Source organism: Prunus dulcis, chromosome 6 (assembly GCF_902201215.1).
Source record: "Prunus dulcis chromosome 6, ALMONDv2, whole genome shotgun sequence".
Taxonomy (NCBI): domain Eukaryota; kingdom Viridiplantae; phylum Streptophyta; class Magnoliopsida; order Rosales; family Rosaceae; genus Prunus; species Prunus dulcis.
This window is the reverse complement of record NC_047655.1, coordinates 16997676-17020459: the sequence shown is the minus strand read 5'-3', so window position 1 is coordinate 17020459 and position 22784 is coordinate 16997676. Positions and strand designations below refer to the sequence as shown.

The 22784-nt window shown below is 36.4% G+C and overlaps 1 protein-coding gene and 1 pseudogene across 1 annotated transcript; one reads left to right on the top strand and one right to left on the bottom strand.

The window, feature by feature from the left end:
- The first annotated feature begins 13888 nt into the window (after positions 1–13888).
- On the top strand, positions 13889–14447 carry LOC117632599 (annotated as a pseudogene).
- A 4784-nt stretch (positions 14448–19231) lies between these two features.
- Positions 19232–21243, bottom strand: LOC117631456 (transcription factor MYB1-like). Its single transcript, XM_034364614.1, has 3 exons — positions 21120–21243; positions 20443–20572; positions 19232–19709 (listed from the first exon to the last, which is right to left on the bottom strand). The coding sequence occupies exons 1-3, from the start codon at positions 21241–21243 to the stop codon at positions 19232–19234; spliced, it is 732 nt and encodes a 243-aa protein (XP_034220505.1).
- Between the last annotated feature and the right edge of the window lie 1541 nt (positions 21244–22784).

The following is a 22784-nucleotide window of genomic DNA, read 5'->3' as shown; positions in this document are numbered from 1 at the left end:
TGTAGTGTGCTTTTGGTTAGGGTTTGCACTGTGCTTTTGGTATGGAAGCAGTGTGTTTTTGGTTATGTAATGGGAATGAACATTTCGCATTTTGGTTATGTAATGAACAGTTTGCATTTTGGTTGCATAATGGGAATGATCATGATGGCTATGTAATCTGCATACAATGTGACATTTTTGGTAATGCAATAACCTGTTCATTCCAACAACTCGTTTGTACAACATATGAACAAATTCATTTCCACTTGCAGCATTACAACAAAATAGGCCACATAATAACATATCCACTTACAACATTACAACAAAATAGGCCACATAATAACATTTACAACCTGCCAAAATAACACAACTAGTTTTCCAAAAAAAAAAAGTACATGTTTTCCAAAAACACGGTACCTGTTTTCCAAAAAAAACAGAACCTGTCTTACAAAATATCACAAGCTATCCTCCTAAAATAAGGCAACTTGTCTTCCAAATTAACATAATAACCTAATCCAACCAGCTAATAAAGGTAAAACTGTCTTGTGATAACAAAATAACCAAACCAACTAATAGAACACAGACAAGTGTGCAAGACCATCATCATTCCTTGCTCAAGTCTGATGCTCCCACAACCATAGGTCGTTTCCTCAATAAATAAGAATTGCCAGTTGGAGCTTTAGTTGATGTAGGAGGGGCAGATCCAGTTGTAAGAGACACAAATCCACTTACAGGATGGGCAGACGTTGAGGATGGAGCAGCAGAATCACTTGGCGGTACATTTGAACTTCCAGCTGCAATGGTGGCCTTTCTCTTCCATTTTCCTTTTTGCACAGATCTTGCAGGCTTAGTTCACCTTGTTGTTGTACTGGGACCAGCTTCACTTGTTTGAGTAGTTTGCTGGGATGAGGCAAAAAATAATAAACTGTTAGTTGCATGATAGTCCCAAAAACATTAAAATTAATAAAATGTTCATCCTTAGATTTTTACCTCAACCTTCCTCTTCTTTTTTTTTTTTTTTTTAAGGGAAGATTCCTATGACAAGTCCTTTTATTGTGGCCTTTTCTTCCACATTGGCCACACCTTAGAGAGTCTTGAACTTTTGTAACAACATTGGTCTTCTTGCTACATTCACCTGCTTCCTTCCTTCTAGCCTTTCTTGGCCTTCCAGATTGTTTGGAGTATGAAGGAGGCACACATGGTGGCATATTAGTTCTATCACACAACTCCATCCCATTCATAGGTAGTATGAGGTTTTCATATGCCTTGAAATATGTCTGAGTGTGATAACATGCATCCACAAAATCCATTACGTTTAGGCCCCCATTGTAATTTATAGCTGCCACTCCATGAACACAAGGCCAACTAGTCAAATCCCATTCTCTGCAAGAACAAGTCCTCAAATCCAAGTCCACAATATACTGTGAAATCCCACCACTGCCAACTTAAAATTTTCCTCCACCTGTTTTTGCCTTATTAATCTCTACCTTCTTAAAAATCTTGGGGCAAATTTCATTTATCCAATTCTTCATTTTGACACTTCTGCCTTATATCCTCCTCATCAACTTACACCTAACTATCCCAAGCATGGTTAGTATTGGCTTATCTCTGCATGCCAATATGAATGAGTTGAAGGACTCACACATATTGTTTAAAAGCATATCACACTTCACATGAGTGCTGAAGTGTGATCGAGACCAATGCTTGGGAGGTTTTTTTGGTTCAGTCAACCAAGCATAAGCATCCTTATCAAGGTTTTTCAGTTCTTCCATCTGTCTTGCAAATTGTGGAACAGTTGTTGCTTTTGCAGTGCCCTAAAATTTTTCAGACAAAGCATTCCCTTTGAATTGTAATCTGAAGTTAGTGAACAGATGTCTTGCACAAAAACTATGTTCACTATTAGGAACAACTTGCTCAAAAGCTGGTAATAATCCTTTTTGCTTATCTGATATGAAAGTGTATCCAAATTGGTTAACAATCTCTACATCCTTTACCAGCAATTCCAGGAACTGAACCTATGAGTCCTTGCACTCAGACTCAACTACTGCATATGCAATCACCCATGTTTTATTATTAGCATCTATACCAATTGTTGCTAAAAATTGCCCTCCATATACACCCTTCAAGAAGCAGCCATCCAATCCAATAATGGGTCTGCATCCAACAATGAACCCTGCTTTACATGCACCTAGGCACACATATAACCTTTGAAACACTAGATGACCCAATTGTTCATTGAAATCGCATAGAACTTTGGTTGTTGTTCCTAGATTGGTCTTCCTTAACTCTTCACAATAATCCCAAATTCTGGAATATTGTTCTGTGTATATTCCCTCAATCTACCTCAATGCCCTCTCTTTTGCCTACAAACTTGTTGCCTAGAAACTCCAGTGTTATAATCCTTCCCCATAGTCTCCATGAATGAGCTAACTGGCCAACTTGGATTGGTCTTCAATGTTTCCATATATTTGGCACTGAGCCAACTAGACTTCATAGTGGGGTTCTTCCAAACAATACCACAAGTGTGTTCGCCATCATATTTCTTAACCTGCAGGGTCTTCTCATGCTGCATTTTGGAAGCATATATCTCCCATGAGCAATCTGGATCTGCACAAACTGCCTTTAGCTTGAAAGCCTCACTTCTCACAAATACAACATCCCTATTCCTCTTTATAAATTGTTCTCTGACAGCCGATCATTGAACTTCATCCCAACCTTAAATTGTGGATCTCCCATGTCAGTTGCGGAATTGAACCCTGGCCATCTATCTGTTATTGGAGTGTCATCATCAGAATCATATTTAGGCTGCACATTATCAAAATCATACTCCTCTGAATCCAGTTCAACATCTGCACCCCAATCCCAAGATTCAACCCTAGCATTTGCTAGCTCTTTTCCTTTTGCCCTATCTCTAACCCACTCAGTTTGTTTGTCCACCCATTCATCAAAATCGACTTCATCATCATTATCATCACAGCTGAAGTTAGGGTCTGCAAAATCAGAGTCCAAACTATCTGCTAACTTCTCCTCATCATCACAGACTGTGGTAATTTTTCTTACTTTTCTTGTCTTCATTTAATGACATCTTGATAACTTGCTCTTTTCTACACTTCCTTCAACAACCTCACTCTCAACTAGTCCCTCAATCACTGTATTGGACCTTTGGTCTTCTTTTTCATGTGTCTTTTTTATATTTTTGCACCTCCTTTTACCAAAAGTTCTTGCCCTCATTTTCCCAAAAACAGAGCTGACTTTACTTTTCCCTTTGTCTACAGTGGTAGAAAATTCCCTCTCAACAGTTTTTTTTCTGTCTTTTTGCACTGCAGAAGATTCCCTCTCTACTGCTTTTTCTTTGCTTTTTTCAAAAACACCCTGTCTTGCACAAGATTCCTTTGGCTTTTGCGTACCCCCACCACTTTGTTCCCTATTTGGGTCTTCATTGAGCTCTTCTATCACAACACTTGTTTTGTTTTGTTTTTTTGTTGCCTCCATTGTTTGCATTTCCCACCAACAGGAGTAATAGCCCTATAATTGTCATCAAGCTCCTCAATCACAACTCCTCTGTTAGGCACAATATCAGCTTCTACATCAACAAATAGATTGATCCTGATTGACTATAAAACCAACCCTCTTTACTATCAACCCCATGATGTAGGAAGATGTCTATTAGCCTTGTCTCTGTTACACATACAAGCATGTCTATGGCATCTTGATCATCATTTAGCTTTGTTAGGCCACCATTGCTATAGATAGGGATAATATACCAATAACTAATCACCCCATCATAGCCTAACTCCCTTACCATATTTTCTGTCTCAGTCATTGACATTCTATCCTTGTCATAATAATCAAACCAAGCTACACTGCCATAAGCATAATAGTTACCACATATTTGACCACCATGGTACATTTGAATAGAAAACAATTCAGGATCACCTACATATTACATGTACCAAACATGGGTTATTTTCAGTTAAAACATAAAACACAACACAAAACACAGTATTCAAACAAAGTATTCACACATTACATAAAAACCATAACTCACTTTTCAATTATTTTCAGTTTAGGACCATTATAGAAAAAGGCCAAGTTTTTATTAAACAACCCTTTTCACACCCTTCCACCTAACACTTTTGCCTTATTAAAGGCAGATGCTTTGACCTTATTAAAGGTAGACATTTCCAACACATGCTTAGCTTGAAGGACCACCTATATTCGAAATCTGCAAAAGGGCCACCTATATTTGACAAAATCTTTCATACTTCTCCCACTATTCCACGCAGATTATAAAACACAACATTCAAACCACAATAACCCATACGGCCTCTAACTCATTCAACATATATATCCCAAATCACAAAAATTTAAACCAACTTACCATACGAGGGATGAGGAGCGCCTGGAGACCTGAAATCCCAACTCATTTCTTCTCACCTCTTCGAAATCGTAGAACTTGCTCTCAACTATGGAGATTTAGGATTTAGGTTAAATTGAGGTTGAGGACGAACAACGTTTTGGGGCTTTTTCTTTGGTCTTCTTCTTGCAACGTGTGCCCAATTTGGGTGCGATATTCAGTTTTTATTTATTTATTTAAAATTGTGGAAACCCAAAAGTGCCCTTCAATTGGCATGCGCGGAATGGTAAAAGCGCTGGTGGGGTGGGTCCCACAGGTGCTACGTCAGCATTTAATGATTGGTCGTCTGGTCAACTTAACTGAAGGATGAAATTGGACGATGTTGAAAACGTCAGGGCGTAAATTGATACCATGGGGTCCAATTTGAGAATGACCCTAAGCCAGCAGGGTGTCATTTGTCGTTACCCCTAATAATAATTTGAGTTTCACTTTGTAATGAATGTATGTAATTCTATATACTGAGTGTTGAAATACATGCAACCTCTGTATATATGTGCCTAGGATTGACCAAAGGTGACCATAAATTTCATCCTAAATCATCTTAATTCGTAATTCTTAACTGTTGCTTATAGATTTTATTAAATTATAGAACGGGTAAATTAACGCTAATGGGATCTAGCTCAATGAAAAATGGTCTTGACTTGCAAACTAAAGGTCTCAGGTTCGAACCTCCGTGTCATCTTAGTACTTACTAAAATGTTTTTACTTTTGGACGCCATAGGCCATGAAATTGGGGAAGTAATTGAGGGCCCACACTACAAGAAATGTCTCATTGAATGCAGGCCATAAATGAATAATGGGGAATGTTAGCAATCTTCTCTTTAACCTTCTTTTTTGGACCTTCTTCCTTTTTCTCATGACATGTGTCATTCTCTTTACATTTAAAACTATGTCATTAATGCATCATACAAACTATCTTTTGTTTTCCAAATTTACCCTTCTTATATGTATTGACTTTCATTTTTCTTGCAACTTATCCAAATTGTTTTTACAGCATGCATAGAATGAGCGCCTTAAATGAATGGTATTTACAACGTCCTCTTCCTGCACGCCTTAAAAAAAGAAAGGGAAATAGCGCTTAATGCCACTGCTTTCCAAATTTTAAGCTCAACTCCATTGCTGACCTCCAATAGGTACTGTTGATGGTTCTTTTCTTAGGGTTTAGAGGTTTCTCTGAAATTTTCTGATTATGATGATTCCTTGTTTGAAACAGTGAATGGGTTTGGAGGCAATAACCCCACAATACATCAGTGTATAATGGCAATATGAGATCAATAAGAGCACAATACAGTTGCAATAGGATCCTATTGCAGTAGGTACTGCATCAAACTCTACCATTTGATTGACTTATACATCCCTTAAAAGACATATGGCCTACATTACACACCTTCAATAAGGACTCTATATATACAATTCATACCTTGCACAATCACATCCCCCCCTAAATTACAAAAAATGACACCACAAAACCTCATGCTCCTTCCTCTTTCAAACCCTAAATTATCCATCGGCAATACTAGATAGCTGCTTGGGCGGTGGGATACTCTGCAACTCGATAATAGAATTGGTAGGGGAGAGCAGTTCCGGGAAGACGCAACTTTGTCTCTAACTAACGGTACGAGCTCAGCTCCCACTCTTACATGGTGGACTATGGGGCTCCTCCCTCTACATATTCACATAATTCAGCTTCTCATTTCGTTAATTGCAACAAGTAGCCAACCTTTATCAGGCATCATACCCCAACTTAATAGGGTTGGACCCATTGGAAGACATATATATTCATAGCATTCATGATGCACACCAACTAATCCATGTCCTTCGAGACATAGAAGCATTTATTGCCATTGATTGCACCCGATTACCTGTGAAGCTCATTATCATTGATTCCGTTGCTGCATTGTTCCGATCACAGTATGAAAGAACACCGATAGATTTGAAATGCAGGTCTGAAATATTTTTCAAGATATCTGGGACATTGAAGGATTTAGCAAATAAGTTTGGGGTGGCAGTGGTTGTGACCAACCAAGTGGTAGATTTTATTGGGCCAAATGATGGAATCAATGTGGTGAGATTGGGAAACTTGAAGTGCTTGCATACATCCGGCAGACAGGTGAGTCCAGCTTTGGGACTGACTTGGGCACATTACGTCAATTCAAGGGTGTTCTTGGCAAGACATGAGGAATTTGTTGGGGTTAACAGCCGTAATGCTCCTTCAACAACTATATCCAGTCAATTGTACTTCATAAAAAATTTGACATCATCATTGTCCTCAATCTTTATGTGCTTCCACTCATTCCAGGCTACCAAAACTAAGAACTTTAAGCAAACCTTGTCACTCTTGTTGTTTGTATTACCAATCTTATGCACACGATCCAATAATTCAGCAAATGTGATGGTCCGTGGTACTATTATGCCTTTTGAGTCACCCCCTTCGTATTTGCGCATCTTCTTTGAGGTTACCCATTACACATGTGAAGCCACGAGCAAATCACTACAATAAAACCACAATAAATAAGCAATACAAAATCAATACAACAACACCATAACAGCAATACAATAGCAATAAAACGACAATACACTAGGAATACAATAGCAACACAACTACAATACAACAGCAATAAAACAGCAGTAAATAAGGATTCATCAAAATCAGAATATACAAATCTACTACATCAAATGGAAAATCCCAAGTTTCAAGATTCATATATCCATAGCAATCTAAATTCATTTGGTAAAAACCTAGATGGATGAGCATGAAGATTCAAAACACATAACCCATAGAAACCAGAGTAAAACCAATTTCACAGAAACCCACAGAGATTGAGAAAATGACCATGAAGACTACCTATTGGAGTTCGGCGATGGAGTTGAGCTCCAAGGTTACAAGTAGCTGCGACCTTAGGTGATTTGGAAGACATACCTAGAAGATGGGGTCTGGGGAGGTTTCACAATTCAGAACAGAGAGATGAGAGGATGAAATGGGTTTCGCTGAGTGACCGACATAGAGTGCTAGGAAAGGAAGAGGTGCACGAGTGAGAGAGTTAGGCGAGAGGGATAGAGGTGCACGAGAGAGAGAGAGAGAGAGAGAGAGAGAGAGAGAGAGAGAGAGAGAGAGAGAGCTGAGAGAGAAAATAAAAACTGACCAAAAGTGCTATGTGGCCCTAAAAACTGACCAAAAGTGCTATGTGGCCGATAAGTGGGCAATAAGTATGTATTTATAGGTTATATTTGCAAATATATGGATAAAGATGGTATTTGTAGATAAAGTTTGGAAAGTAGTGGCACTAAGCACTATTTCCCTATAATAAAAAAAAAAAGAAGGTATTAATGGCGTCCTTTTACCGCACGCCTTAAAAAAAAGATATTCATGGCGTTCAAATATAAAAAAAGATATTCATGGCGTTCAAATATGCAAGCCGTAATAAGTCCTTATTTTTTTCATTGTCCGCTAGAAAATTAAAGAAATTTCCCACCACATCCCTAACCGAAATAAAACTTGCCACCCCTTTTAAATTCCTTTTCCTTTTTTTTTTTTGTGTGTGGAAGAACTACATAAAACCTCTCAACTTTAGTCATTAGCATGTGTGATGATTAGTGCATAATTGTATATCATTTTGTACCCTTCTAGCTTATGATTTGGTTATGTTTTTGAGTTAAACTTGTGCTTTTAATCTCTTTTGTGTTTATCATTCAGTTCATTGAGCTTTAGGTAGCAATGGTGGCTTTGGATAGGAAAAGGTGTAAAAATGGTGCAAAAACGTGCAATTTGAGTAAGAAATTTGTTTCGGCCTTAACTCCTTCCTCCGACCTTGGATTGGCCCAAATGACATGTGGTTGGAAAGATGACAGTATGAAATTTAAGATGGATGGCTCAAAGTCATCAATTGCTTAAGGGAAGTCCAATTAGTAAGCCCATGAAGTTGCTAGTCATGCTGACCTAAGGATGAGCTGATTGTTGCTTGTTCATGATGAGCTATGGTTTCTGGTGGGATTTTATGGTGAAGTGCCACAATTAAATAATAAAAGAAACTGATTTTAAATTGCGTTGGTGTGTTAGGTAAAGTTAGTGAAGTGAGTGTTTTTGGTAGAAGGCATATTCAAATCAGATTTCCCCTTTCCTTCTCCCTATAAATACCACATCCATTCTGCACCAAATGAAGAACCACATCCTGGGATTCACACTCCCACAAATCACTCCATCCTTCACACTCCCATCATTACCCAAACACATTCAAAAATCACCCTTAAACACTCCCACAACCCCAAACACTCCAGAAATCAACCTAACACTCTAAACAACCCTAAATCACCAAAACTGTCATAGCAAGCGTCTCTTTCATTTCCCTATGAATTTCCTCTTTCGCAGCCATCACCACTCACCCAAACTTATCCCAAATCACCTCTTAACCTTCATACATCCTTCTAGACGTGGGGAAGCTCTTGGAGAAGCATTAGATGTGGAGAAGCCATTGGAGATGCATTAGACGTGGAGAAGCTCTTGGAGAAGCATTGGACACCACAAGAACTTCAGAAAATGGTTTTTCTACTCTTATTGCATTCATTATGTTTTCTCACTTATGTTTAAGTTTCTTTCCAATTATGAGTAGCTAAATCCATATCTAGGGCTTCGATGTAACCTAACATGAATATTCTGGGTTTATAAATTTCAAGTTTCAAGTTTGATTCATGATCATGTTCTTATGTTATAAAAAATATATTTATCCTCTTTCCGTAAAGCCAAATACAAAAAACTTTGTATTATAAATAATATATAAACAAATTGGAAAGCTATTAAGGTACAATGAAACTAAAGAAAAACAAATTGATAGGTATGTAAAAGCAAAATACATTATAAGTAAGAAGGTGAGCTTGGTATGGTGAAGCACGTCAAAGACACTGTCCTAAAGCCTTTGTAGCCTCCTTACGTGCAGGTACTGACGGTCTACAAGACTCCAAGATACGACCCCTTGTACACAAACTGAAGATCCGCTATGAGCATGTTCATAGACGGATATAGGTATCCAAGTCATAGAACCATTGCCAAAATAATAATATAAGTAGAGAAAATATAAAAAGTAGAAGAGGAGAGAATCAGATTGTGATATTTGATATTTTGATGGTGTATCAAATGTGAAGGGGAAGTGGCCTTTTATAGGCATCCAAGAACATGTAACCTTCACCACATTAAACCAGAAAAGGCTTTTTATCACAAACGTCCTTGACGTTTGCGAAACTATCAGATTGCATCTTTAAAGTTTTTTTTGTATCACTCATAGTCCCTAACGTTAATATATGTGCTCTTAAATAGTCCCTATGTTAAAAAAAAATGTTAAATCCAAGGATATAACTGTCAAATCAATCCAAAATTATAAAAATATATATTTTATTTCCTTCCCTTCACTCTTTCTTTCTTCTTCTTATTTCTCTCCCTGTGAATATAATATAACCTTTGCTGTCAGGAATTGCAAGTGTTTTCTGATTATTTTCATTTGGGTTTTTTCATTTGGGGAATGCTAGCAACCTTCTCTCTAACCTTCTCCTTTGGACCTTCTTCCTTTTTTATTTGACACGTGTCACTCTCCTTACACATAACACAATGCTATTAATTATAGAAAAATCAAAAATTATATTTCCATATTTGCCCTTGAAGCTAAAACGTCTTCTCTTTGCCCTTGAAGCTAATATTTTGTATTAATTAAGTTGCATATCTACTATATGTAATAGGGAACTTATAATTTGTGGAACTCAGACATGCATGAATATTTTGCTGGTCAAGCTACACAAGATGGTATTGTTATAAGAACTTTTTATTTATTTATAGAATTTTTATTTATTTATAAGAACTTTGTTTATGCTTGTTTGACCAATTGAATTTTGTGGTAATAGGAGCAGTTGATACATATTAGAGAAGATTTGCATATGGAGTCTGGGAAGATGAGTAGTGAAGTCGTATACCTTTGAAGAAGAGAAGTGAAGTGAAGTCTGGGAAGATTAATCATCTTTTGTTTCTACTACTACTAGACTCTGAAATTTTTTTGGGAAGACTTTAATATTATATAAAGATTTCACTATTTGGTGTTTTGTAACCGTTGCTAATATTAAAATGTGTTGTTTTGTTTCTACTCAGATTTGGGGGATATTTTTGTTTATTTAGTAGTATAAGAAATGCAATCAAACCCTTTGTGTCAAAAAAAAATGAATATTACTTCTTTTTTTTTAAAAACAGACATTTTCTTTTTAAAAAAATAACTTACATTAAAAAAATAATAATAATAAAATGGTAAGAATGACAGGACCCCGACCCAATTTTCGCTTTGGAATTCGAGCCCAGTCCTGTGCGTGTCCGACACCTGGCGAATGTCGGGCACAAAAGACCCTTTTACCCTTCTCGTAACAAATTCTCTTTAAAATTTCCCTTAGACTTCTGCCGAAAATTCGGCAGAGTCTCCCCTGTATTTTGACCAATCCCAAAATTTTCCACCTATTAAACAATCATTAACTCCATCCCAACAGCCAGAATATCCCAAGTAACAGTCCTCAACTCCATTTTCCCACTAATACTAGATATCAGAGCATGTTCTAAAGTTTTCAATGTTTCGAGGATTTTCTACAAAACTCTACCTTACTTGATGGCGCGGAAGCTACGAATGGCCCGGTGGTGGATCCCGCGTACTTCTATGGCCTGGGGGCGAAAAACAAGTTGAAAAGGTGAGTGGACAAAAATAATGTTCTTGAAAATAATTTTATAAACATAATAACCCCCATTTAAAAATAGTTAAATAAAACTAAATACGTACTCTCCATTTAAAGCAAGCTAAACTCAAGGCATCCTATATAAATCATATTCAAGCTAGAAAAGTTTCGTACAAAAGCACTGAAACCAAAGCTTGCATAAAACACTGAAATCAAACTTGTATAAAAGCTCTGTGCTCAAACCTTGCATAACTGAACAATATAAAAAGGTACCAATGCCTGAAAATCGGAAAAGCTGATATAAAATAACTGAAGGTCATAATTAAATAAGATAAAACCCAAAATCCTTTGAAAGTACCACCTATTTGTACCCCTATCATAACCGTCAATTCCCCTGGCAGGTCTCGGGTGCCACGCAGTCTACCCGAGCCGCAAACTGGCGAAATCAGGGGACTATGATCAGCCTGTCCCGCCGGCAGATTCCTCGATGACACCAAGTCGCTCGAGTCGCTCTGGCAGGATGCAGGGGACCGTAGTCAGCCTGATCCGCAATCCTGGCAGGTCTCGGGGACACAGAGTCAGCCGAGCCGCAATCCTGGCAGGTCTCGGGACACCAAGTCTGCCGAGCCGCAAATCCTGGCACTCACGGTCCGAGCGTCCCCGAAACTCGTGAGGCAAAGTCAAGTGCACTGACATAAACTGAAATCGAACTGGATGTCCGTAGACATCGGTCCAACTGTGGGTAATCACCAAGAATAAATGGGTACACGGTGGCCTAATTAGAAAATCTGATAACTCTCTGAAATCTGATAAGTCTGAACTAACTACTACCTTTGTATTAAAACCTTCAAGTCTGCTGCTCAACCAATATTATAAAATAAAGATGTTTCACAATGCTAATCACGCTTCGAAAATATGCAATATCACTTATTCAAGATCAAATACTGAAATTATTCAAATAAACTCATTTATGAAAACTTATTTATATAAAATCAATATAAATCTCTTATGAAATCTTATTTATAGAAATTATCTATACAACTTATTTAAATAAAGCCTTTATGAAAGAAAGTCCACTCACAGATGGTCCGAGCTAATTGGACCTCATGTAGGTCTCTTCTGTGGTCCTGTCGGGCTCCTTGTGCCTGATTACCTATAATTATTAAATTAATAAACTGCTGAATAAAAGAATTAAATTAAACATCCTGCCCCGGCTCCTAGAAATACACGTATTCAAATCCAAGTTACTCCTGAGCCCACATTAACTTTTTAGACTCTTAGATCAGTTTTGGAAGACCCGACGCTTAATTAAGCGATAAGCTGTCTGATCGGCCGACCCGGGACCCCGTGGGTCCATGGCCTCCGATGGACAATCTGGGCTTCTCTAAGGGTTCCTCATAGAGAAGGAATAGTGTTCCACGAATTTGGTCCGAAACGGACGGTCGGATTAGCCAAAATCGGGTTATCGCTTAAAATCCAAACCCTAGTCCCAGGGTTCGCGATTCCGGAGTATCCGGGACTCCGATTCGCAATCTGTCGAATCCTACACGATCCTGACATCATGTAGACCGACATATCCGAAATTCAGCGCGATCTGATTATTTAACGATACTGACATCATGGAAAATCCGTTCGAGGCTCAAACGGACTCCGAATCGAGATCCGCGAAATCCCACATGCTCGTGACGACACGAGGGTCACAAAACTGCACAGAATTACATCACTACCCTCGCCCACGCGCTCCAGCACGCGCGGGCAGCTTTGGGTGTCCAAAGCGATTTCGGGTGGCCGAAAAATCTCGGAACCAAGACTCCAAACTCCTACCCTAGGTAAAACACCCCATTTGGGAGTGACCACTTTTGGCCAGATTTCAAGTTCGAACCCCTTAGAGCTAAAATCGATCGAAACCCATATACCCATCAGCTAGAACACGAAAAATAGCTGAGAAACCATACCTTACTCGATCGATTTGGTGGAGAAACGAAGGAGAATTTTGAGCTGGAAGTTCGGGTGGCTTCGAAGGAACCTCCGTCGGAAAACATGGTTTTCCGGCCAGCTCAGGGCGGCCCCGGGGTTGAGGTCGGTCAGGTCTTGACGGCGACACGGAGGCGGACCCGATGGTACCCACGGCGGAGATCGGCTCGGCCTGTGGTGGCCGGGCCGTCGCCTGGAAGTCGAACGGGCGCACGGCCAAGTCGCGCGGGAGAGAGAGAGGGAAGAGAGAGAAAAGTGAAGGGGAAGAAGAGAGAGATAAAAAGTCTGACTTTTTGGTCAAATTACCGTTTTGCCCTTCGCGGTTTTTAGACCATAACTTCTTCGTTATGGCTCCGATTCGGGTCTACTCCGTGTCTACGGACTCGTTTCGCTGCGCTCTACGCAATAGCGTAAGCGAAATTCCCAAATTCTTTCTCGATTAAAAAGTCAAATTTTCCCCCATTAAAATATGCGAGGGCAAACTTGTCTTTTTGCAAAAAGATATTTTCCTTACTTTTGAGATATTTTCTTTCTTTTTAGATATTTTGTTTTAGGTTCTTACAAAGAAAGTTGTGAATTTTTTTTTTTTTTGGATAAATTGAATAGATTTAATAAGGGTAAACTTGGAAAGCAAAATTTAACTTATATAATATATTAATGGCATTGTTTTATGTGTAAGAAGAATGACACATGTCTAGCAAAGAAGGGAGAATGTTCAAAGGAGAAGGTTGCTAGCATTCCCCTTTTCGTTTTTGTGTTTTGGGATTATTTAGTTTCTAAAGCAACCACAACAATAAGAACAACAACAGATTAAAAGGGTTTTGATTAATATTAGGTAGCTTCTAACTTTTCTCGGGATGGAAGGAGAGTATTGCTGTTCTTCATCTTCATCGTCTTCAACAACCACAACAACAAGCATAGAGAAGCGCAAGCAGAGGCAAAACCAGCAGCAAAAGCAACAAGTAGGAGGCAACCATGATCATCGTAATCAAGAAAAGAAATATAGAGGGATAAGATGAGGAAGTGGGGGAAGTGGGTGGCTGAGATTAGAGAACCTAACAAGAGGTCTTGAATCTGGCTTGGTTCTTACACGACGCCGGTTGCCGCTGCCCGAGCATGTGACACCACCGTTTTCTACCTTAGATGCCCTTATACGCACCTCAACTTCCCAAAACTTGTGTTCCAAGAAGACGGCCAGCAGCTACACAACATGTCGGCTGCTTCGATACGAAAGAAGGCTACGGAGGTTAGGGCAAAGGTCGACGCCGTCGAAATTGCTCATCGCTCACCAATATCGCAGTCGAAAACAACGTCGAGACTAGTGAATTCCCAGAAGCCTAATTTAAATAAGTATCCCGACCCAGAAAATTCTGATGAAAATTAATTGAAAAAAAAGGAGGAAGAAAGAGAGAAGGGAAGGAAATAATATATATTTTTTATAATTTTGGATTGATTTGACGATTATATCCCTGGATTTAATAGTTTTTTTGACATAGGGACTATTTAAGAGCACCTACATTAACGTTAGGGACCATGAGTGATACAAAAAAACTTTAAGGATGCAATCTGATAGTTTCGCAAACGTCAAAGATGTTTTGTGATAAAAAGCCAACCATAAAATTAAGGCATACAATATATAAATAATATCTGAAAATTAAATGTGTATAACCCCCCACAATAAATAAAATAAAACAGCCAAAATAAATAAAAACGGTTAAATTTTAAAACCTTTTAAAATTCCAACATCTTATTCATTATGCCTACTTGCCTATTTGCTAATCAGAATGCCTAACTATCATTCAGATTTGTGTATCTTGGTTGGAATTAAGAGTAGACACCATATGCCTTAATTCTAATTGAACTATGAATAGGAAGAGTATGTATGGACATTCGACAACTGGGATTAGATACATGCTTGGTTGTTTAAAACATTCTTCTATGCTTAATGGATTTCTCATGCTTGATTTAGGTTCGACAACAAGGATCTATTTAGGGAATTAGGAATACAAGGTTAGGACCAGACACCATGGCTTAATCATACTTTAGCTAGAATCAATCTTTGAATCTGAATTAGACTTGTCACTTGAATCCTTATAAACTTTATTATGGTGAATCAAATGCCCAAGTCTCCAAATCCATTTCCCAACCCTTAAGACCACTCTTTGTTACACTTGTTTACTTGCTTTCGTTTGCAATTTCATTTTGTTCATTTGTTTTCACAATCACAACCACTCTCACTTCAAATTCCAATTTCATTTTGTTTCATTTGTTTCCAAACTCAATCTCACTTTAAAATCTGTTTTAGCCTTAACTTCTTGTTTCTAGAATTGGGTAATCTAAGTACATAATTAATCTAAACTCAATCCTCGTGGGTACCACCTCGTACTTGTCTTGTTATACTATTAATTGGCATGTACAATTGCGAGTAACACAACAGCTGGGTTCGTCGAAGAAGGAGAGGGATGGAGTGTCTTGATAAGTTTTGGAGAGAGAGAGAGGGGTTAGATGGATGGGGGAGGTTGGTCGGTGGAGCTGGGTTTTGGGGTGGGGGTGGGGGTGGGGGTGGGGTTGGTGATTGCTTGGGATGGGAATGGTGTCGAGATAAACAGGTGGGCTTGGTTTTTTTGTTTTTTTTTTTTTGTTTTGGGGTTTTATTTAACTTTTGTTCATTTTTATTATCAAAACTTTAATATAGGAGGGTAGAGTAGAAAAAAGAAAGAACAAAAAAGAATAAGATTGATTAAAAAGTTTTAAAAAGTAAAAGGGAGTAGAAGTGAAGAAAATAAGAGTGGAAAAATCAACTTCATATATATATATATATATATAAAGTTTAGGGCCAATCAGAGATGACAACGTACACCTAATAAATGATACCCTCATCATTTGGGCCAGTCAGAGAAGTAAAAGTTTCAGTTGACGGAAGAGTAGTGCTTCATTTAATGGATCGATCTTATCTGGGTCGTGGTACATTTCCTGATGTCTCTTGTTTTGTCGGTTCGAATAAAATTTTCAAATTTTGGAAAAAGCAAAAAAATCGGGGGCTACATCTGTTGCATAAAAAGAAAAGAAGCATTTTTGGCACACCTCCCAATTTCCATAAATGCATGAAGGTGATGAACGTGGGGTCTCACTGATTCAGCAGAGAGAGACGAGCTGAAAAAGGAAGGTATGGCTATAGGTACCCCATGGATAGGTAGGTAAAAACGACGACGACGTTGTCAGTGGAGAAAGGGATCGTACGATTTTGGGGTGCCAACTTGCCATGGGCAGAAAGGAACTCTCGTGAAGAATACGCAGACTGCAAGCAAGCAAGCAAAAGCATAGCCCAGCCCCCATATAACTCAACCCTTTCTTTCTCTCTCTCTCTATCTCTACGTCTACACAAATACTTTGAATGAAAAAAAGTGTGAAATTTCATTCAATAATTGCCAACATATTATTCTTTGGGAAGTGCTAGCAACCTTCTCTCTAACCTTCTCATTTGGACCTTCTCTCTTCTTCTCATGACAAGTGTCACTTTCCTTACACTTAAAACAATGTCATTAATGCATCACACAAACTAATTTTTGTTTTCCAAGTTTACCCCTATTAAATGTATTAATTTATTTTAATTACAAGCTAATTTTTTTACAACTTTCTTATCACCTTGTTAAAAAATTAAATAAGAAAATAAAAACTGAAGTTTTTCAAATTTTTTTTTCCAAAGAGAATGTGTGTTTTGTTAAAAACAAAATAAAGATGACAACAATGTCATGTAACAATTTTTATTTTTTTTTAAATTCTAAAAAATGACATTTTTCTTATTTAATTTTTAATAATGTGCTAAAGAAGTTGTAACAAAATTTGAATAAATTGAAGGAAATATAAAAGCCAATACATTTTAAAAGGGTAAACTTGAAAAACAAAAACTATCTTGTGTGATGCATTAATGACATTGTTTTTAGTGTAAGGAAAATGACACTTGTCATGAGGAGAAGGGAGAAGGTCCAAAAGAGAAGGTTAGAGAGAAGGTTGCTAGCATTTCTCTTATTCTTTTTCTCTGGTACACAGGAGGCAAAAGGCAGCGGGGTATAGAGAGCTACAGAATCTAACATTGAATGCCAAGGGCTGCTGGTAACGAGTTTATTTATTCTTTCTTTCAAACGTAATTGAGATTACAATTGTATAAAAATTAAAATATTATTTCTGATATTAGAAATATTTTAATTAATGATTTACAAAGGAGAGAATCCCTAGCTACTACGTTATACAATGAGTAGAATAATCGAATTCTTTTGTCATCTTTGGTGCCTATGATTGTATTTTAAAGTTAGAAATGCATACCAACTACCAAATTTTGTAAAATTTGAAGGGATTAGATGAATTAATTATTAAGTGTTGATAACTTACAATTTGTAGAGATTGGAATGGATAAGTTTTCTTTCATATGGATTCTTCTTCTACTTTCAACTTTGAAAGTCGAACTCCAGTTTTTACTTCAGCATTCTTTAAATCTAGTGAGTTATCTAATCCTACACGCCATATATAGCCTAATTAATGCATTGAATTTGTATGCATCGTCAGTTGGTGTAGAAACATTTACATAAAACGGGGATAACACTATTTTGCTATTTCTAGCCAGTCACGGTATATCACACGTGATAACTTTTCCACATAACATTATATGATTAGCAAAAAATAACAAACAATATTATCCCCATTTCATACAAGTTTTTCTACAATCGGTGAGTACTAGAAAATTCTGCAATTGATTGAGGAGCTTTGAATTTCTCAACAACTAATGAATGCATTGGTTTGTATGCATCGTCATCTCCTTGAAAATAAGTGGGCATGTGAATATGAAAATAAGTTGGAGCATTCAGTAGTACTATCTATTCCAATTTTATTTTTTATCGAGAACATTCAATTAACTGACATAGATTGTTCCATTGTTGTATATATTGAATGTATATGTGAGCACACAACACAATAGAGTTGGTTTGTCTTGCTCTGACTCTCACTAGAAGCACATGGTCAATTCCCACTTATGTGCTCAACTAGTTTTCTTTTTACATATTTTTTGAAAGTAATAAAAATTTCTCAATAAAATGACCCTGAATTTAAATGAGATAAAATTTGTTAGGACAGAAAACCTACAAATGTCAATGTGTGAGTCACTTAAGAATTTAAATGAATTGGGAGTAACGGATGATTAGTCAACACATTGACTTGACATATCTTAATATATGCAATGCAAGATTTTACCCTTGAGCCAATTTGCATTTAGCCACACTTTATCTTAGTCATAGTAGCTCTCTTCAACCAAGTCTATCCTAGACTAATTAATCTTGCTTTGTCATTTACAATAGCAAATACAATGTTGTCTAAGGAAGCCATGGATGAAAATAGCTAAAGCCTACCTTACAATATTTAGTAAACGTTGGGACTGCAAAATAGATACCGTACCAAATAAAATGGAGCATACCCAAAAATCAACAAAGATTAAATAAACTGTCCCATGGTTAAATGTACATTCGGACTATAATTCGTTTTACAACAATATTACGTGACATTGGTCTTTGACATGTTGTGNNNAGGCTCTCCCTAGCGAGAAATTATTGTGTGGTAATTGGAGTACGGATACATGGTAAAACTTGTGCACGTGCTATAATATGGGTGGAGAATGGTTGATATTTCCCTTTTTTATGGAATAATATCACTAAATCTACTTATATTATAACACGTGGACAAGTTATATCACGTAACCATACTCCAGTACTAATATATAATTACTTATCCCTAGCGTCATTCAAAAATATCTCATGCCTTGTTTTGGTCACAAAAATCTGAACCAATGGTTCTAACATTCAAGAAACTACTGAGTTGGGTTAAGAATAGTTAGCCGTGCACTTGAGGTCTTGTGTTTGAATCTCTCTCTTTCTCCAATATCGTTTGTATAAAATTTAAAAATAAAAAAAAAGACATATATGGCAATAAATTCAGGCATATGTGTAATAGTTTTAGTTATTTATTTTATAAACTAGAATATTATTTATTTGACTACCATAATAGAAAATGTTATTACAGAATATTACAATGCAAAAGAATTCAACAGAAATAAATGTTTAAAAAGGGATGCAAAAGAGTTCTACTGGGAAGACATAGACCCTCTGAACCTTAGTTCTCTCTCTATTTTTCTTTTGAAAAATTCCAAAGATGAAGAGAGAAGTCACTGTTACTCAGCAGGCCTTCGTCAGCAGAATTTACACCAGTTCCTGTGTTTTGGGCTATATTTTCAACCCAAAAGTTTGTGAAGAAATCTTCCTCCAACTGAAAACCAGAACACATTGCTCTTTCAACACTGTTCGTATCAGCTAACTGGCTTTTCCACTCATCAATTCCATTTTCTATAGGCGGTGATGATGGCAATGGCCAGTTAAAATTCTCTTGTAATTGAATATGCTGTAAAGTTGGAGCTGGGCTGCTCAAACAATTTGGCTTTTTGGAGAAGGTTCGTGGTTGAGGCCTTAATATTACTGTCTTTGTTGTTTCTAGGGTTTTATCTTTCTCGGCCCCAGAAGACATATTTTTCCTTAGTCGGGTACTCCAGTAGTTTTTCACATGGTTTGATGTTCTTCCAGGAAGTCTTCCAGCAATCAGCGACCACCTAAATGATGTGCATGCAGAAAGAAAAAGGATTTGTTAGAAATTATATTATTTAGACATTTTTAATACATCTTATTAGAACAAGTGAATTAATGGAAAGAACAAAAAGTGATAAAAGGAAAGGGATTAGATTGCCTCAAAAGTACTTTGGTATAAGTGTATGTAGTAGTAGAGCCACAAAGTATTTAGATCCAAAATCATGTGGTGTTGCACTGTTTTGTTTGTTTATATGTTTAAGGGCTCGTTTGGGACTGCTTCACTATTAGAAACACTTATGCTCATAAGCACTTTCATTATAAGGAGGTTGAAATTTTCATAAGAAGTCCAAGTGTTTTTTAAAGAAGCACATAATAAGTGCTTCTTTAAAAAGTACTTCTATAATCTAGAGTCACGAATATATATAAAGAACAAAATATATAATATATTAAGTCAGATTGAAATGATTACTCAATTGAAATAAATTCTACATACTAATCCCTATGCTACTATAATATATAATATTGAATAAATAACATAATTTGTCGTATTACTTTTCAACTCTTTTCCTTCTGGATGTGGTATTCTTTTTTCCATTTTGATATTACTATTCAAGATTTACATGGTTGGGGTATGTATTAATTTGGCCAAGTACTTAGTTTTAGCTGCAAAAAGCACAAACAAGTCGAACAAAAAGAACAGAACGTCCTTCATTCCTAGCAAGTTAGCTACGAAAGAGAAGTTCAGATTGTACTTGCCTGTTCCCTAAAAGCTTTCGAAGCCTAACCATGAGATCCACTTCATCTTCTGCAAAGTCTCCTGTTTTGATATTTGGTCTCAAGTAGTTCAACCACCTCAGTCTACAGCTTTTCCTGCATCTGTTCAAGCCTGCATACATAATTCATAAAACTTACACATAAATTAATTCTTCCTACATTAATTCTCCATAAAGAACAATTTAGGGCCTTTTTGAAGGAAAATGAGAGTGAGAATGGGAGTCAAGATAAGATTGAGAGAGAGGATGAAAGGGGAGGATGAGAAGGAAGAATCACAAAAGTGAAAATAATTTCAAATAGATTGCAGTTTTTAGTTTTTGTTTTCACTTTTGTTACTCATCCATCCGATCCTCCACCCTCATGCTCCCTCTCAATCTCATCTCCACTCTCATTCTCCCTCTTTTTACTCTGTACTTTATCACAAAAAATAAAAAATAAAAACTAAAAACTAAAATTAAAATGGTTGTCAAATGAGCCTTTAGTTTCTTTCTTAAGCAAATCCAGTTATAAATATAGATATAAATTTAACTAAGAAAATTACTTGCCTCCTTACTCTGACTCATTCCTACAATCAAATAAATAAATTACATTACAAACACGTCCTGCACACAGATAAAGACCAAGCAAGCAGTGTTTTCAACTAATAATAATAATAATACCTGCTTTGAGGGAAACCTGATGCCATTTGCCTTCACCGTGCTGTTGAATGTATTGCCTGAGAAGTTCATCTTCCTCTCTAGTCCATGCACCTTTTCTCACTCTCAATAAATTATTACCCTCCATTTTGTGGGGATGTGTCGTACACACTTCTCGAAGCCGTGTATCTATATATATAAATATTCTTCCGAGCATCTCTCCTCTCCATATAAAGAGAAGACAGAAAGTAACATTTCTCCTTTTTCTTTTTCTTTCTTTCTCACGTGCAATTGTTATTTTTTTTATAGAAATATTTAGTTATATACTTATTTTTAGCACAAATTATATGGTTTAATCTTATATTATTAAATTTCCATAAACAAATCAAAAAAAAAACCCAATAAATGATAGCTGCCCCTATTGAATTTAATTTTGATTATTAAATTATTTTGATGCCCTATTGAGTGTTTTGGGCTTTTTAAAGAGGTTTTGGGGTTGGGTTTGTTTTAAAAAATCAACAACAGTTTTGTCATTTAAAAAAATATAAAAGTCTTTTTGTTATGTTATAAATGGGCGTTGGGTGTGTTCTAAAATCCATTTCATATGAGGTTTTTTTTTTTTTATAATTTGGACTCCTATATTGGGTATAATCGTAAATCTCCTTTTTTTTTTTCCAAAAAAAAAAAAGAAGACTTTTTATCATAAAATATCCTTAAAGTTTACAAAATTATCAGATTACATATTTTATGTTTTTAAAAATCATTTGTGGTCCTTAAGGTTAATAGGTGCGGTCAGAAAGAGTCCATGCCGTTAGGTTCTGTCCAAAAATATGTTAAATTGATGATGTGACACACATGTGAGTCTCACATACCAATAATATGATGTCATGTGGATTAAATAAAAAATATATATTTTTAAAAATAATTTGAAAATGATAAAACATTAAAAAATTTAAAATAAAACAAAACAAAATTTAATCCCCTGCCATTGAGACCTTAGGTAGCTCGCCAGCTGGAGATAGCAGTTTGCCAACTGCACCACTTTATATTTAAGATACAAATACTTTGAAAAAAAGTGTGAAATTTCATTCAATAATTGTTTTATTTGAAATTAATTCCTCGTGTGTTTAAATACCAAATCATAATTAAGTTAACTTTCCGTGTTCAAGACTTCCCAACATATTATTCTTTTTCTCTGGTACAAAGGATGCAAAAGGCAGCGGGGTATAGAGAACTGACTTTAACATTGAATGCCAAGGGCTGCTGGTAACGAGTTTATTTATTTATTTATTCTTTCTTTCTTTCAAACGTAATTGAGATTCAACACAATTGAATACAAATTAAAATATTATTTCTGGTATTAGAAATATTTTAATTAATGATTTACAAAGGATAATCCTTAGCTACTACATTATACAATCAGTAGAATAATTGAATTCTTTTGCCACCTTTGTGTCCATGATTGGATTGGATAGTTCACTCAAGCTATTTTAAAGTTAGAAATGAATACCAACTACCACATTTTGTAAAAGTTGAAGGGATTAGATGAATTAATTATAAAGTGCTGATAACCTACTATTTGTAGAGATTGGAAGGGAAAAGTTTTCCTTCATGAATTCTTCTTCTATCTTCAACTTTGAAAGTCGAACTCCAGTTTTTACTTCAGCATTAGTGAGTTACCTAATCCTA